Source organism: Triplophysa dalaica, chromosome 3, assembly GCF_015846415.1.
Source record: "Triplophysa dalaica isolate WHDGS20190420 chromosome 3, ASM1584641v1, whole genome shotgun sequence".
Taxonomy (NCBI): Eukaryota; Metazoa; Chordata; class Actinopteri; order Cypriniformes; family Nemacheilidae; genus Triplophysa; species Triplophysa dalaica.
In genome coordinates, this window is record NC_079544.1 from 10156891 (window position 1) to 10170860 (window position 13970).

The 13970-nt window shown below is 37.7% G+C and overlaps 1 protein-coding gene across 2 annotated transcripts; it reads right to left on the reverse strand.

Annotated features, from left to right (window-relative positions):
* Positions 1-694: 694 nt before the first annotated feature.
* Positions 695-11316, reverse strand: plcd1b (phospholipase C, delta 1b). 2 transcript variants are annotated; one of them, XM_056744324.1, is made up of 15 exons: positions 11002-11316; positions 8142-8300; positions 6958-7186; positions 6736-6865; positions 6052-6280; positions 5746-5947; positions 5505-5649; positions 5268-5420; positions 3710-3853; positions 3463-3622; positions 3048-3164; positions 1898-2076; positions 1641-1773; positions 1406-1555; positions 695-1314 (listed from the first exon to the last, which is right to left on the reverse strand). In XM_056744324.1, the coding sequence occupies exons 1-15, from the start codon at positions 11030-11032 to the stop codon at positions 1223-1225; spliced, it is 2253 nt and encodes a 750-aa protein (XP_056600302.1). In that variant the 5' UTR covers positions 11033-11316; the 3' UTR covers positions 695-1222. The 2 variants fall into 2 exon arrangements, with proteins under 2 accessions (XP_056600302.1, XP_056600301.1); XM_056744323.1 differs by lacking the exon at positions 11002-11316 and adding an exon at positions 8815-9254.
* Between the last annotated feature and the right edge of the window lie 2654 nt (positions 11317-13970).

The window sequence follows — 13970 nt, forward strand, 5'->3', positions numbered from 1 at the left end:
ATTTCTTCATCTCAGGAATCGAGCGTTGAGCCGAGGTGTAGGAAGAGGCGGAAGAAGCTGCTGATGCCCTGGATGGCGGAGTAGATGACGCCGTGTTGCTTCGTCGTTTTGGGGTGTGACGGACGGTGCGGGAGGGCTGGCAGCCTCTTGGTGTCTCTGTCCTCTTACCCGTAACAGCTTCTTGTCCTGTGCTGGTGCTTTGGTGAGCGGTCGAGTTTTCTGAGGGACCCTGGTCGGCAAAGAAGTCGTTGTTTTCCATTTCAGAATTGTCGATCTCAGACATGCTGCTGTATGCTGCAAAAATCTATGAATGAAGGAGGTAAGGCGGTTTCACGATTTATAGAGCTCGTTCTGGTTTGGAAGGATAAGTGATGTGATTGCTAATGCCGGGCAGCTGCGTGATTTCTGATGCCGTGCAGCTGCTTAATTATTTGCACGTGCTCCTCCCGAACTTTGTTAATAAAACATCATTTCTCACCAGATGGCAACAAAAGACAGCTTGTGAAGTTGATTTATAACATCAGACAGAACCATCCTGAAGTTTCAAATAATAATAGATTTCAACAAGAAATGCATACAACTGATCATGATATAAGTGGCTGCTATCCCCTTGGCCAAGATACATTTATAAATGGATTTCTCTTTTTTGAAACCATTGCAGAATTAGCAGAATAACAACACACTTTTAAATAATTTATGTTTATTATCTTTCACAAGGTAGTGTACAGTTGGCAATAAGTTTAGTTAGAATCACTGACTTTTGCAAGTTTTTTATTAAATGTTCCAATAGACGCATGACACAGTACCTTATGAAATAAAAGCTACATAAAAGACAAAGAAAATGATGTATGCAGGCTTACAAACATATTGCGAGATTGGATTGGATAAAGCTTGAAAAATTGTTCCTCTGCTAAAAATGGATACCTAAAACAGTCGACTGTCAAGATTGAAATGAATGTGCAGCATGCTAATTTGAAGTGCAAATAGCATACAAAAATCTATAATGTGAATTATGAGTTAAAAAATGTGGTAATTGAACTTGAGATCATCATATGCAGTTGCTAAACTGTACGTCTTAAAAAAGCTTAAAAAAGTAAAATTCTTAATATTAAGAGCTGCCTCATTTGATGCCTACCGTTAAAAAAAAGACATGCCTGCATTGTTAAATGTGGTGATGCACGAGATCACATCAGATTCAGTCTGAGCTGTGCTAATGTATGCGCTATTCAGAATTAACAACCATGATGTGAACAAAAAGCCCAGCCGGGGAAATCAGATCTCCATTCTTGTTGAGCAGTGGCACATGGTGGTATCCTGTAGTAAAACAAGTCATTAAGCCCCTTAAGAGCAGAGAAATTATGCACTTGACTATCTGATTCATACAGAAAGTGATTCGAACACTCACCATTTCTTAGACTGTTGAAGGGAAGTGTGTTCTGCCCAATAAACTCATTCCCTGATGTAGAATCATAGTCCTCGATCAAAAAGCGCACTAGTGCTAGATCCGGCACACACACTTCAAACTGGAAGTTTTCATTCCACATTGGGTTGAACCCTTGAAAGAAGAGAGAAGTCCGTTTAGCTGACAAGCATGTGTTTCTCCGCCTGCTGACTGTTTAGAAGTCTACAAAATATAATACCGTTATTCTCAATGTACTGTGTTTGTTTCATGGTTGTATCTGCTGGCACACCATAAATCTGCACTTGAACTAAAGGATCCACAACTGAGTGCTTGCTCTCATTTACTTTGGGTAACTGCTGGGCTGAGATCACCTGATAAACAGTAATGGCGTTTAACATGTTACATCAGTATATAAATACAAAAGCAATCATTGTGAAACATAAAATTCATGTGTAAAACGCTTATATCAGTCCAAAATGTTGTATGTCCACTTGCCATCACGTGAAGAATCTTTTGCTTTAACCACGGTCCTCTAGTGAGAGTGATGGGGTCAAACTCTGTGGCTCGGTCCCGCAGGTAAGAAGGCTTTAGAATATAGCCGCTCTTTCCGTTTTGAAGGAAAAGTCCCTGATTCAGATCCATCTCTGTGCAGGGCGTCTGAAAGTTGAGGGCCACTGAAGAGTAAAGAAACAAGAGATTAGTGCTCTGAGTTTTCATACCTCTCCAATGTTATCATTTTCCTAGTCATTCGTCATTATAAAATGTCTTATAAATATTGTTTTCTAACTATGCCCAATTTAAAACATAATTGTGTACATAATTTTTATAAGCATTGTAATTTATAGTCATAGAAGAATCATGTATATTATTATATTATACTTTGTTAAAATATTATAATAAAATAGATTTGAAAATCAATTAAATGTTATCCTCCTGAAACCCAGATAAAGTTTGGGTTTGACATTTAGATTCTTTTGACCAAATTTAAAGATTTTGGTTAAAAGAAACACTTTACAACAGAAAAAACGTCCCCTAGTGGACATCGGATCTTGCTTCATTACAAAATGTAATGATAACACATAAGTTTTTATGTATAAAAATACAGGAATTAGAAAGTCCTGATGTTCACTACATCACACACTAAAAAAAAATAGGCTTGTGTACTGTAGTAGCCATTTAGAAAAGAAGTATTTGTGGTCCGTCATCCCCGAAAATCAGGCATCACTAGAAAGCCCAAGATGTCCTCTAAACTTAAACTGTGGATTTTGTCAATTGTGCTTGACTTATGCTGGGTTCACACCAAACGCGAACAATCATGTTCAACACTTGCGGGATAAGTTTGTTTTTTTCGGGCGAGTGACGCGATCTGACAAGTATTTTCAACCTTCGCGAAGTCGAGATTGACGCGATATATAATTTACTTGTGAACCCAGTGTTAGAGATCTCAGACCCATTCAGACCACAGTGGACAAAAACCAATTGCATAGTGTCAGGAGGATATTATACTAACAGGTTTCCATGACCGTGTTGACCCTGTAAACAACATCCTTCACAATGACTAGCCTTGTTGTGTACATACTGAATGTACACTAGTTTCATTCTTTAGTAGCAAGATTGGTGAATAAGCAATTGATATCAGATTTACCTATCTGACAGCCAACATTCCACAGAGGCACAGGATTATAGTTTGAAGAGTCTGCCCTCAGTCCAGATGGATAAATTCTGCTGAGTTTGTCTATATTGTGACTGATGTACTCATTTGCTGTGACAGAGAAAAATAAATGATTATTTCCATTTACACTTATGCTTGCTTTATTTGTTGTAGATTGTGTGTTTACATAAGAAAATGAACAGTAAAAATGCACAGCAAAACCAAGGGAATCTCAGATACTGACACGGCAAGTCACTTGGACAACAAACACCTATCAAATGCATAATTGTAAAGCCATATAATAAAGTCATAAATCAGATAAGCTGAGCAGAGTCCACGTCTATGTCTCATAACATTGATTCAGAAGTAAATTGCTTCTGTTGTGTGTAGTCGAGTCAAGACATCATACCAGAGTTCTCTGCCAGCTTTACAGCCTCTCCCTCTTTAAAGGAGGCCATCTCATTAAAAGACTGTTTGTCCCGAGAATCTTCAAACCCACGGAAGTGAACGCTTTTGCAGTAGATGACAATATCCGACAGCTCCTTTGCTAACTTCAGTGACTTTGACGTCTGTTTGGGGAAAGTGTAGTCTGCAAGTTATAACTTTCCACATTATATGTGCACATTAAGAGAGAATGCTTACTGAAACCAGCTAACCTTAGACTTTTCTTGCTCTTCATCGCCTTCGTCGTCCTCTTCCTCCGTTACACTTCCATCATCTGCTTTATTAGCTTCATCTGAAAACGTGTCCTCAAGTTTGCCCAGGCTCTTCCCTTTGACTATAAACCGACCTTTTAGCTCCTAGAAGAAATAGGAACAGAATACAATCTTAAACAACATTATATCAAACATGACCCAGACAGTAAACAGAATTGAGTTCAAGGTTCTGTGCGTCATTTTGTGGAGGATCTATTAACAGAAATGCTATATAAAATACATAACTATGTGCTCAGAGGTGTATAAAGACCTCACATAATGAAGCGTATGTTTTTATTACCCAAGAATGAGAATTTCTATCTACTTCATATACATTGGTTTCTACAGTAGCTCTAAACGGACAAACTGCCCCACAGAACACGTTTTGTAAATACGTTATATCCTTCAGCAAAGAAGTGAAAACATGATGACATCTTTGTCCCATGTCAGCCACCGTAGTGCTTGGAAAGGGAGGGGCGAGCAGTGGAGGGAGCTGTTGGAATTCCCAAACCTGACCACTAGATGGCGCAAAATTTCATGCACTGGACCATTAATGTTGAATCAATGTTTAGAATAACCAGTTTTACATGAACTCTCCGATAAAACAATTATATTTACTGGCAAGTCATGTGTGACTCCACTTAAATTCTTTAACAAAAGGCATTTAGAAACAGTTTACACTAACGCAACAAAAAAATTAAGCGAGTTACCAATCTACCACTGGTCAGACAAAGTGGTCCTTTTACAAAATAAAAATGTACATTCATCACACAATATATTCACTGCATCCTGAATTTAATATCACAAGCAGAAGAACAGCGAGTTGTTTCTTAACCTTTAGTTTTAGGAAAAAGCTTCCGCAAATGAAACCCTAGAAGAGACCGGTGACACTATTGTTGACTGTGCCAATGACCAAGGCCACACCTTGACTGCAGGCAGTGGAAAACAAATGTTATGTAAGCTATGATAATGACCCATCCCCCTGCAGGCAAAGCAGCATACGAGTCACCATAGCAATTCAATGAAGCTTTGAAAGCAAGTCACCGAACAGTAAACAACATCACATAACTCTGCTATTGCTTCGTGTAATATCTGTGCTGTGTGAGAGTGTGGTACATACTAAAAGTCAGGGTTGTGTTCTCAAAAATGGGAAATTTGTAATTAATATATCACTGAAAGTCTGAAACATAGTTTGAGACACAGAGGTGATTTAAAAAGACCAGCTGCGTGCATTCCTTACATTCCACACAAAACTTGAAAAGCAATCTCTTGTTGAGACATGCTAGAAATAATCACTGTCCAATCCACATCAACTGGTTTATTCAAAGGCTTGATCGTTTTAAAAACTTTAAACAAATTTTAAGCAAATATTTGATTTGCAATTGGCATTGACAACACATTGTCACATAAAACAACCATAAAGTGTGCAGCAAACAGTAATAGAAATTTTTCAAAAACAGACTAAAGCCTGACTATACAGATCAGTGGCCTTCAAAAAAATGTGTATCCTGTTGCTAACCTCAGGGGAAGGAAAACATGTGGGCATCTTATCGCCGAGGGGTTTGGTGACCAGAGCGCTACCCAGGATGGAGATCATGTGCTGAGCCATGATCTGCTGCTGCTCCACACTGCAATGGTTCTCCAAAGACAGGATCACAGGATATTCAGACGTCTGTTCAAAAATAAAACAACCGTTAACGGAAAAGAGGACAAGCTCTTCAAGTCCCAAAACAAATATCAGCCTTGATCTTTATACCTTAAAGGCAAAGTCTTTAATAGCTTTGATGACATCCTTGAAGAGGATCTTCGAGGTGAGAGTGTGTCCGTGATAAATGACCGGCTCGCCATCAGATCCATCCCAGCAGTCCAGCTCGACACAGCGACAGCCTTTTAGAAGCGCTCTGGAACAAGACATGGCAACTTTACACTAGTTTTTCACTGAGAGACCGAATCTGGGTTTATTATCACAATCAAACTACAGTCAAATGATATTGTACTTTATGTAAGCATCAGTGCTGCTGGGTCCTTTGATCTGGTCCTCCGTCAGGTATGTGTTGTGAGAGGAGGAGATGAAATAATGGTTGAGAGGCTGGTTCATGTCTTGGTAAAGACTCTTATGGGTCGGGTTAAAGATCAGGCCCTCCGGCTGGTGCAGGTACATTAGGAAGCCATCCTTTGTCATTAGCTGTTTCACTTTGGCTGGAAGGGTTTAAAACAGATAACTTACTCCCGAGAATTTTCTGAAATGAATGTGGTTTTAGCTGAATAATGAACTGAAACTGAGGGTCAGATACAACAGTTACCGTTTTCGTCAATCTCATATTTCTCAATCAGCTGAAGAGCATCGCTCTGAGACGTGTCCTCCATCTGCTCTTTCAACAGGAAGTTCTGCAGGTCAGCGGCACTCATGAGACCACCCGTCTTTGCGTATTTCCCATAGATTACGTTGATCTCTTCCCTCTGAGTCAGGATTTTATAGAAATGCTCGATCTCCTTTCCGTCCAGGTATCCGCATTTGGATGCGTCACATTTCTTAAAGGAGAGAATTTATTGTAACTTGACGTTTTGCAATTTTCTACACTGTTTGGACTACATAACAATTTAAAGGCTATTCAGTCCACATGACATCGGATCTACATTCCCATAACGTCTACAAGCATATGACATCCTGTCTGTGAAATCCAGACTAAAGTCTCATGATATCATTATGAGATAACAAGCATCAAACTGTAAATTCAAAGATTAATTTCAATATGATTTTGATCTTTGACATGGCCTTACTCAGTCAACACATCAAGGTTATATTTTCACAGAGTATTCTTTAAAATATTTAAGATGATGATGATGACGGTATTATATAAAAAACCAACAATCACAAAAAATGATTTCACCATGGTTTTCACAGGCAGAGGGATACAAATATAGCTTTTTGACTGAAATATTTGACACTTAACTAAATTTATTCTGTGTTATTAAAAAAAAAATACCTCAAAGAGGATCTTTGCGTATTCATCATCCACCGCAATGTTTATGTGCTGCAGAAAGCTCTTCAGCTCTTTAGGACTCATCTTCTTGTCCAAGTTTGAATCTGCTTTACTCATGCAGCTGTAGATCCAGCTAGAGTGCTGATGTAAGGACAATATATGACCTCTATCTAGCTAAGATTTTTTTAGTCATACCTAAAAGCTTCAGGGATTTGAGAAGGATACTGCGCAGTCTTCTTTAGTGGGGTGAGATTTTTCGTGTTTGATACGACCTTCTCCAAACCGCTGACCCACTTCTTGGCCTCCTCGTCAGAGCTGGCGATCAGGTCCAGGCTTTTCTGCTGTCCCTTAAACAGAATGGAGAACGCTCGACCCTCCACTGCATCCTCAGTGTACTTCTTCAAACCCTCAGTCTGTCGGCCTGTTCGTACCGCCTCGATTTCCTCAACAGAAACTAGTTAAAAATGATGGATAGTCGTATTATTTTATGACCACTCAATAAAAAATATACATAAAATATACCTCCTAGTTCACCCATAGACTTGTCTTTAAGTTGTTCCACCAAAACTCTATGAAATTCTTGATTCTGTATTTTGAAGAATAAGGGAACTTAAAATAGTTTTGGGGCACTATTGACGACTAAAGTAGTTTCTGTACAATAGTCGTGGTGCCCCAAAACTGTTTGGTTACAAGCTTTCAAATATCTATCCTAGTGTTCAGAACAACATAATTTACACAGGTTTGGTAACCTGAACTTAAATACCAGCATTATAAAACACGTAAAAATTACGCAAAATTAGGGCTGCACGATCATGAGTAAAATTATAATCACGATTATTTCGCTCTAATTTTTTATCAAGGTGTATAAAAACACGATTATTTGGACAGTTCAGAACTTTTGTTTTTAATTTCACTTCAGCATGTTTATTAGGCCTATACTTTACAGCCAATGAATATGTTATAATCTGCTGCCATTGAACGTCTTCAACACCGTATTTCAAAGCACGTAATCAATCATCTAAACACACCACTGTTGATAAATCAGTGGTCACCCTTTATAGTAGAAATGCAGTGAAAGAGATGTCCTGTGAAGTGTCAGTTTAAAAGATATAAGCTTTGCTGTGATTTTCCGACCTTTTTTCAAAATTTGTGCCTGCATTTTAAACATTAATATCACAAGGATTATGCTCAGTTAATTGTGGGAAGCAAAAATCGTAATCACGATTAAAATATTATTAATACGCCAAATAACATTAAACGATGGACGGGAATTGTCCCGTGAAGATAACATCGCACAGTCGCTCATTCCCACAAAATACAACACGGGTCAATGCAGGACAGGTGGGCCGACACTCCACACATGCAAAGAAAGGGCTGGCTTTACCACACCCATGTCAACTCCTACTCACAGGTCTGTTTGGACTTCAAGGGTTTTTTGGATTCGTGCCACATTGTCTTGCAGTCCTCCTGCAGCTTGTAGTAGCGATTCTTCTTCCATGAGTTTGAGCGCACTTTCACAAGATCCCCTCCATTCAGCAAGAACTGCAGGTCTGTATCACCCTCCAAACCTAATAGGATGAAAAAAAAAATCAAGACTTCTCATCCTTTCAAAGCTGTAATTGTTTCCTTTTCTAAGCATGATCTGTGGATCCTTTTTGCATGAGAGACACAAAAGAATTGTATTGGCACAGTATGGCTCAAACAAGGAAGGAGACTACCTCATTCATGAGTCAACATGCAGAGAAATAAAACGTGGCTTAAAACGTATGCAAATAACAGCAGACCGCAGTCATTACTTGAAAACGGGACACTTAAGAGCAAAGATTCATTATTTAAGGCGTGGTGTGTATTTAGGAGCAATATACACACAAGCATAAATCAACAGGTGTGACTTGCTCCTGTTCTTTTAAAGACAATAGCTATAAACTAGTAACCTGACTCCCTAGAAAGAATTTTGTGCTCAACATTTGGCCAATGAACCGACTTGTATAAAATATCACAACTGTAAATTAAAGTTAGAAAGCATAGTTACAACGTACACAAGAGATGCGACAATGCCGATTGTTATTTGTATACTCTTACCTAGACCTCTCATGTTGTCGCTCGCGATTGCCTTGATGTGCTCGCTGTGTAGTAACTCTTGAGACTTGCTCCGTGCATTTTGTTTTCGTACGCACTGCATGGTGTGAGTTTTCCGCGCAGAATGAAATCAACGTATGGAAAAGGCAGCCGAAATCATAACCCGATGACTGTGTGCCGTCTATCTAAGGATTAGGGGCGTGCACTATTCAAAGTTCGTTCCTAGATACAGTGCGCCTGTCTGATCCGATGACTCGCTGATAAATTTGCTCATAAAACTAAAACAACACTTGAAGCATGGTAACTTAACACAGTTCAATATAAATATAATAATTATGAAAGCACAAAACCGCGAAAATACGAAAAGGGTAGTGAAATACCTGTTGGGATTTTCTATTATTTGTGACGAGAACCAATGGCGCCATCTAGTGGATACCTGATTGAATACTCGGCTCTGCTTTCTACACCTTGCCAGTGTTGGGTGTAACTAGATACTAAGTAATTAGTTACTGTAATTTAATTACTTTTCCCTTGAAAAAGTAAAGTAAGGGATTACTCATATGTTTTCTGTAATTTAGATACAGTTACTTTTGATGTTATTAAACTAAATACTTTGTTAAATTTATGCGTGTGCAATAGCGTAATTGACTTCAAAATTCAAAGTCTTTCTTTAAAATCCGTGCTTTAATGTATAATTCTCACATTTGTAATACTTTGGTCAGTTAATAATATTATTTGAATGAATTCAATAAGCCGTTTCATGTATATTCTTGAATCACTTAACTAATCAATGTTGATGTAGGATATAGAAAGTAATTAGTAATGAGTAACTAAATACTTTTTGGACAGAGTAATTTGGACAGTAATCTACATTACACTATTGAATATGTAATGAGTAACTAGTAATTCATTACTTTTTCACAGTAACTTACCCAACACTGCACCTTGCATAGCGATGTAATGTTGATCTGCATTCTGCACTGAAGATATTCAGGCCATGTTATAATTTCAAGGTTGAAATAACACTGGAATTAGGGAAAAAGTGATGGATGTCTCCTTTAGAGAGACAGTTTATCCAAAAACACACAGTAAATCTGTCATTATATATAAAGTCTCATGAAGTTTAAAATCTGAATGATTTTCTTCTGTGGAACACATAAGAAGAGTTTGAGACATGTTTAAGTGGTTTTGTGTCCACTCAATGAAAGTCAATTGTCGTTTGGTTACAAACATTTTTCAAAATAGGTTATTTTGTCTTCCGCTGAAGAAAGAAAGTCTTACAGGTTTGGTATCCAAGCCACAGATACAGCGGGATAACACAGACAATCTGTATACACAACAAGCATGTTCTAGAATGCCATTGTGCTTTCCAAGAACTCAAATGTGACTCATGTTATAGAACACATCAGCACCAGGGTTTCGTCTTAAATCTTTGATTATGAACTTCTTTAGGCCTTAAACAATGAAGCTGAACCTTTATTTGAAGAAGTGGGTAAACCCATTATCTGTCAGACGTTCAGGTAGAGGAACTGAAGTAATGAAAGGGATATGCTATGCGAGACGGAATGTTGCTTCAGGCTATTGAAACCTCTCCCTCATCCTCAATAGAAAATGTAGTAGATTGTATTGCTGCAAAATTGGAGCACTGTAGTAAGATGAATAAACACACCCAACAAATGACAATACAACTGCTAAGGGTGTGCCATGAAAATAATGCCCGTTCTATTTACACTACACACTAGCCATTCATCTGGCCATTTTTCCTTGTACAAATAAAAAGCTCAATGATACAAAAATCTGTGCTTTGCAATAGTTTTAAAGTGCTCTTAATAGGTTAATACTGATCCAAATACACCTAAATATAAATACAAAACAATTCTGAAGGGAATTATAATTAAAAGTAGATATAACAATCTAAAACATGACATAACGTCACTCACAAACGTTGCAACATCGATAAACACAACTTTGCATGCATCATGTTTCAAAGTATGATGTTTAACAAGCAGCGGATAACATCGAGTTGCGCGTGGCTGGAGCTCAAGAGCGCGTGCAGGTTTACAGGTCTGGACATTCACGCTTCTCAAACTCAACTTTAAGATGTTAGTCGATTGACTTCTGTTGCGCACAAACACCGACAAATCACGTTCATTTAATTTCAACACATTTCGCTTTTCATTCAGAATTTACCTTGTTTATCAGCAGTGCCGTTGGAATCCATTTCTCGTAAAAAGCAGCAGACTGTTTTATCCTCGTTGTACACAATGTATGCAATGTTCTCAACTTCAGCAGACAAATAACATTTAACTTCGCACAGTGAAGCCGTTTCAGAGAGGAACAAACAAATAAACAAAACGGATATTAATCGAAAATCCTTTCGTCACAGGTACGGATTACCTGCCGCAGGGTGCTATCGTCCCAGTATAAAGTGTCTCATGATGAGCCACTCCCCTATGTAGTTAGTGCCTCACCACCCATCAGTTCAGCATCTCAAGTGCTGCGTGCAATGCCTCAAGCTGCCCGTAGGGGGCCGGGACAAATTCAGCACACACTGACAATCCAAAGATTTACTGTTTAAAATATTTTTGATATTAAAAACCAATCGAAATGGTTATAAGAACTTATACACAACAAGCAGATCTGTGAAGGAATAACAATTTTCCTAGTTGAGTAACAATTTTTTTTAAGTTCAGATGAAGTCGGTCTCACTCAACATTCTTGTTTAATATCATGTTTCAGTTTGAACTATGTTGCATTGCAGAAAAATAAAATCCTTCCACTTAGACTGCAATCATTTCCTCTTATTTATCATTTAGAGGGACACAATGTAGAAAAGACAGTACATAGTAATCCTCTTCTCTTTTGAAATTCCTAAGTGAACGTTTATTTTGAATGTCAGGTAATATTTAGTGTGCATGTTTTATTAAGTCAGTATATTTGTCACTTATAATCACCGTAGTGGGTGAATCAGCTCTATCACAGGTGAGCAAGAATCGCCTTTGTGGAAGCACTCCCCTAATTTCCTTTACTACTCTACAGTCTACTCCCTAATTTTTATAACTACTCTTGAGTCTTACATTTACATTTACATTTAGACATTTAGCTGACGCTTTTATCCAAAGCGACTTACAAAGAGTTTAGGAGCAATAAGCGATAATTCATACAGGAGCCATGTTGAGAGAAAGGGTTAGTGTATTTTTTTTTTCATTTGTTTGTCAAGAATTCACAGAAGAGATGGGTTTTAAGTAGTTTTTTAAATGTTGTGAGAGATGTGGTTGAACGGACAGAGATAGGAATAATGTTCCACCAGGAAGGAGTTGAGCAGTATGATAGTTATTTTTTACCTTTACATTTATGCACGGACAGATGTTTTATCTAAAGCAGCTTGCATTTCAGAACCCATTGCTGCAAAAAGAAAGCACAGTGCATCCTCAGGGATAAACACAACCTGATACTTGTTTCAACAAAAGGAAGATGTTTGGAAGAATGTCAGTAACCAAGCAGATCTCACACCTATTTACTGCCGTAAGGAAATAAATACTATGGGAGTCAATGGGGGATGAGATCTGTTTGGTTACTGATATTCTTTGTATTTAGCAGAAGAAAGACATTTATACAGGTTTGGAACAATCTGAGAGTGAGTAAATGATGACAGAATTTTCATTTTTGTGTGAACCATTTTATTAATGACTTACAGTGCATGCAGCTATGTGTGTTCCACGGGACACATGACATTTGTGCTGCTAATGCAATGCACAATCCAACAAATATACCTGAGGACAGGAACTTTTTAAAGGTAAAAAACTGTAAATCCCTTTGGACCGTGCATACAGAGAGAAATATGAGACATTTCACACGTATTTGTCTTGATATTTTGGGTTATTTTCCGAAAAGTCTTGATTATCAGTTCACATTATCAGAAATCTTCAGTGGTTTTCATGTAAAGCCGCTGCGAGTAGGAGGTTGATAAAATACATCTTCTTTTGAGGGAATTCCTTTAGCAGACCGATAGTGATCAAGGAACACTTTGAAGTCGGAAATAAATGCCTTTAGTGTAGCACGCAGATTTGTTTTTGCCTGAGTTTACTTCCTACTGATATTCTGTTACTATCAGATAATGTATTGCCGTGTAATGTGAATTGTTTGTCACTTTCAAGGAAAGAACCCTTCAATGATCTATACATTTTACAACAGTATAATGTTTGTTTGTTTTGAACATACACAATTCACTTGTGGGATTGGAAGAGCAAAAAATGACTTTTACTCTCCCTTTATCACTTCTCAGTGTCAGCCCTCAATGATCAAATGATCCCTGAAAGTAGCTTTGTCCAATTGTTAAAGGTACCTGTTGACATGTATTCACTTTTTATACAATCCAAGACATACAAGCATCTACATCCTACAGACAGAGCAAAGATCTTAGATTTCAAAGATAAAATACCTGCCCAGACAAATACATGATCGAGAAATGTCTGTAGAAAAACATGCAGAAATCTTTAGCCTTCATGGAAGCAAATGTCTTGTTATCTTTTCAACTCTGTGTATCAGTTTGGTATTTTACTTGGCCCCAATACAAAAACAAAAAATCATGTAGCAGTGAGTAGCTGTTTGCAGTTGTGCCAATCAGCAGTCCCATTCATGGCTGGCTTATCCTGAGAGCAGTGTCAGCTCTGGGATGAGTGCATTTTAACATTGGGCCAATCTGCAGTCTCAGGAAGAGACAACATTTCCCAAATCCATCTCTGTACTGAAGGGGCCCAGGATAAGTATGCAGACAATCTGTTTTTTACTGCCTCTGCTACAATAGTATTTCTGGTTTATATCATATTTTAGAGAGAAAAGTTAAAGCAAATGTTATTTGAATGATGATCATCATTATGATTATGATCAGAAAAATATATTTAATTTGATCATTTTGCAGACTTGCACGTGTTTGTAAAGGAAACAATCATTATTTGATTAATATATATTATTGCATTACTGTTAAAATGTTGCTTTAAGATTTAAGAGGATTTAAACCAAAAAAATGTACTTTTGTTACTTTGAAAAAACAAAATATTAGGGCCATTCAAAAACAATATTTAGCTGTAATTGCAGTGATATTGTGTCCAATAAGTTTCTGTTTGTGAAAAGCTGAAAGTCTCAATGCATGTTAGAGA

Coding starts and splice junctions, on each gene's coding strand:
- plcd1b (XM_056744323.1), bottom strand. CDS start 8,914: ATGCAGTGCGTACGAAAACAAAATGCACGGAGCAAGTCTCAAGAGTTA. Junction 1,774..1,897: donor AAAAGATTCTTCACGTGATG/GCAAGTGGACAT, acceptor ACTGTTTATCAG/GTGATCTCAGCCCAGCAGTT. Junction 1,556..1,640: donor ACAGTACATTGAGAATAACG/GTATTATATTTT, acceptor TCTTCTTTCAAG/GGTTCAACCCAATGTGGAAT.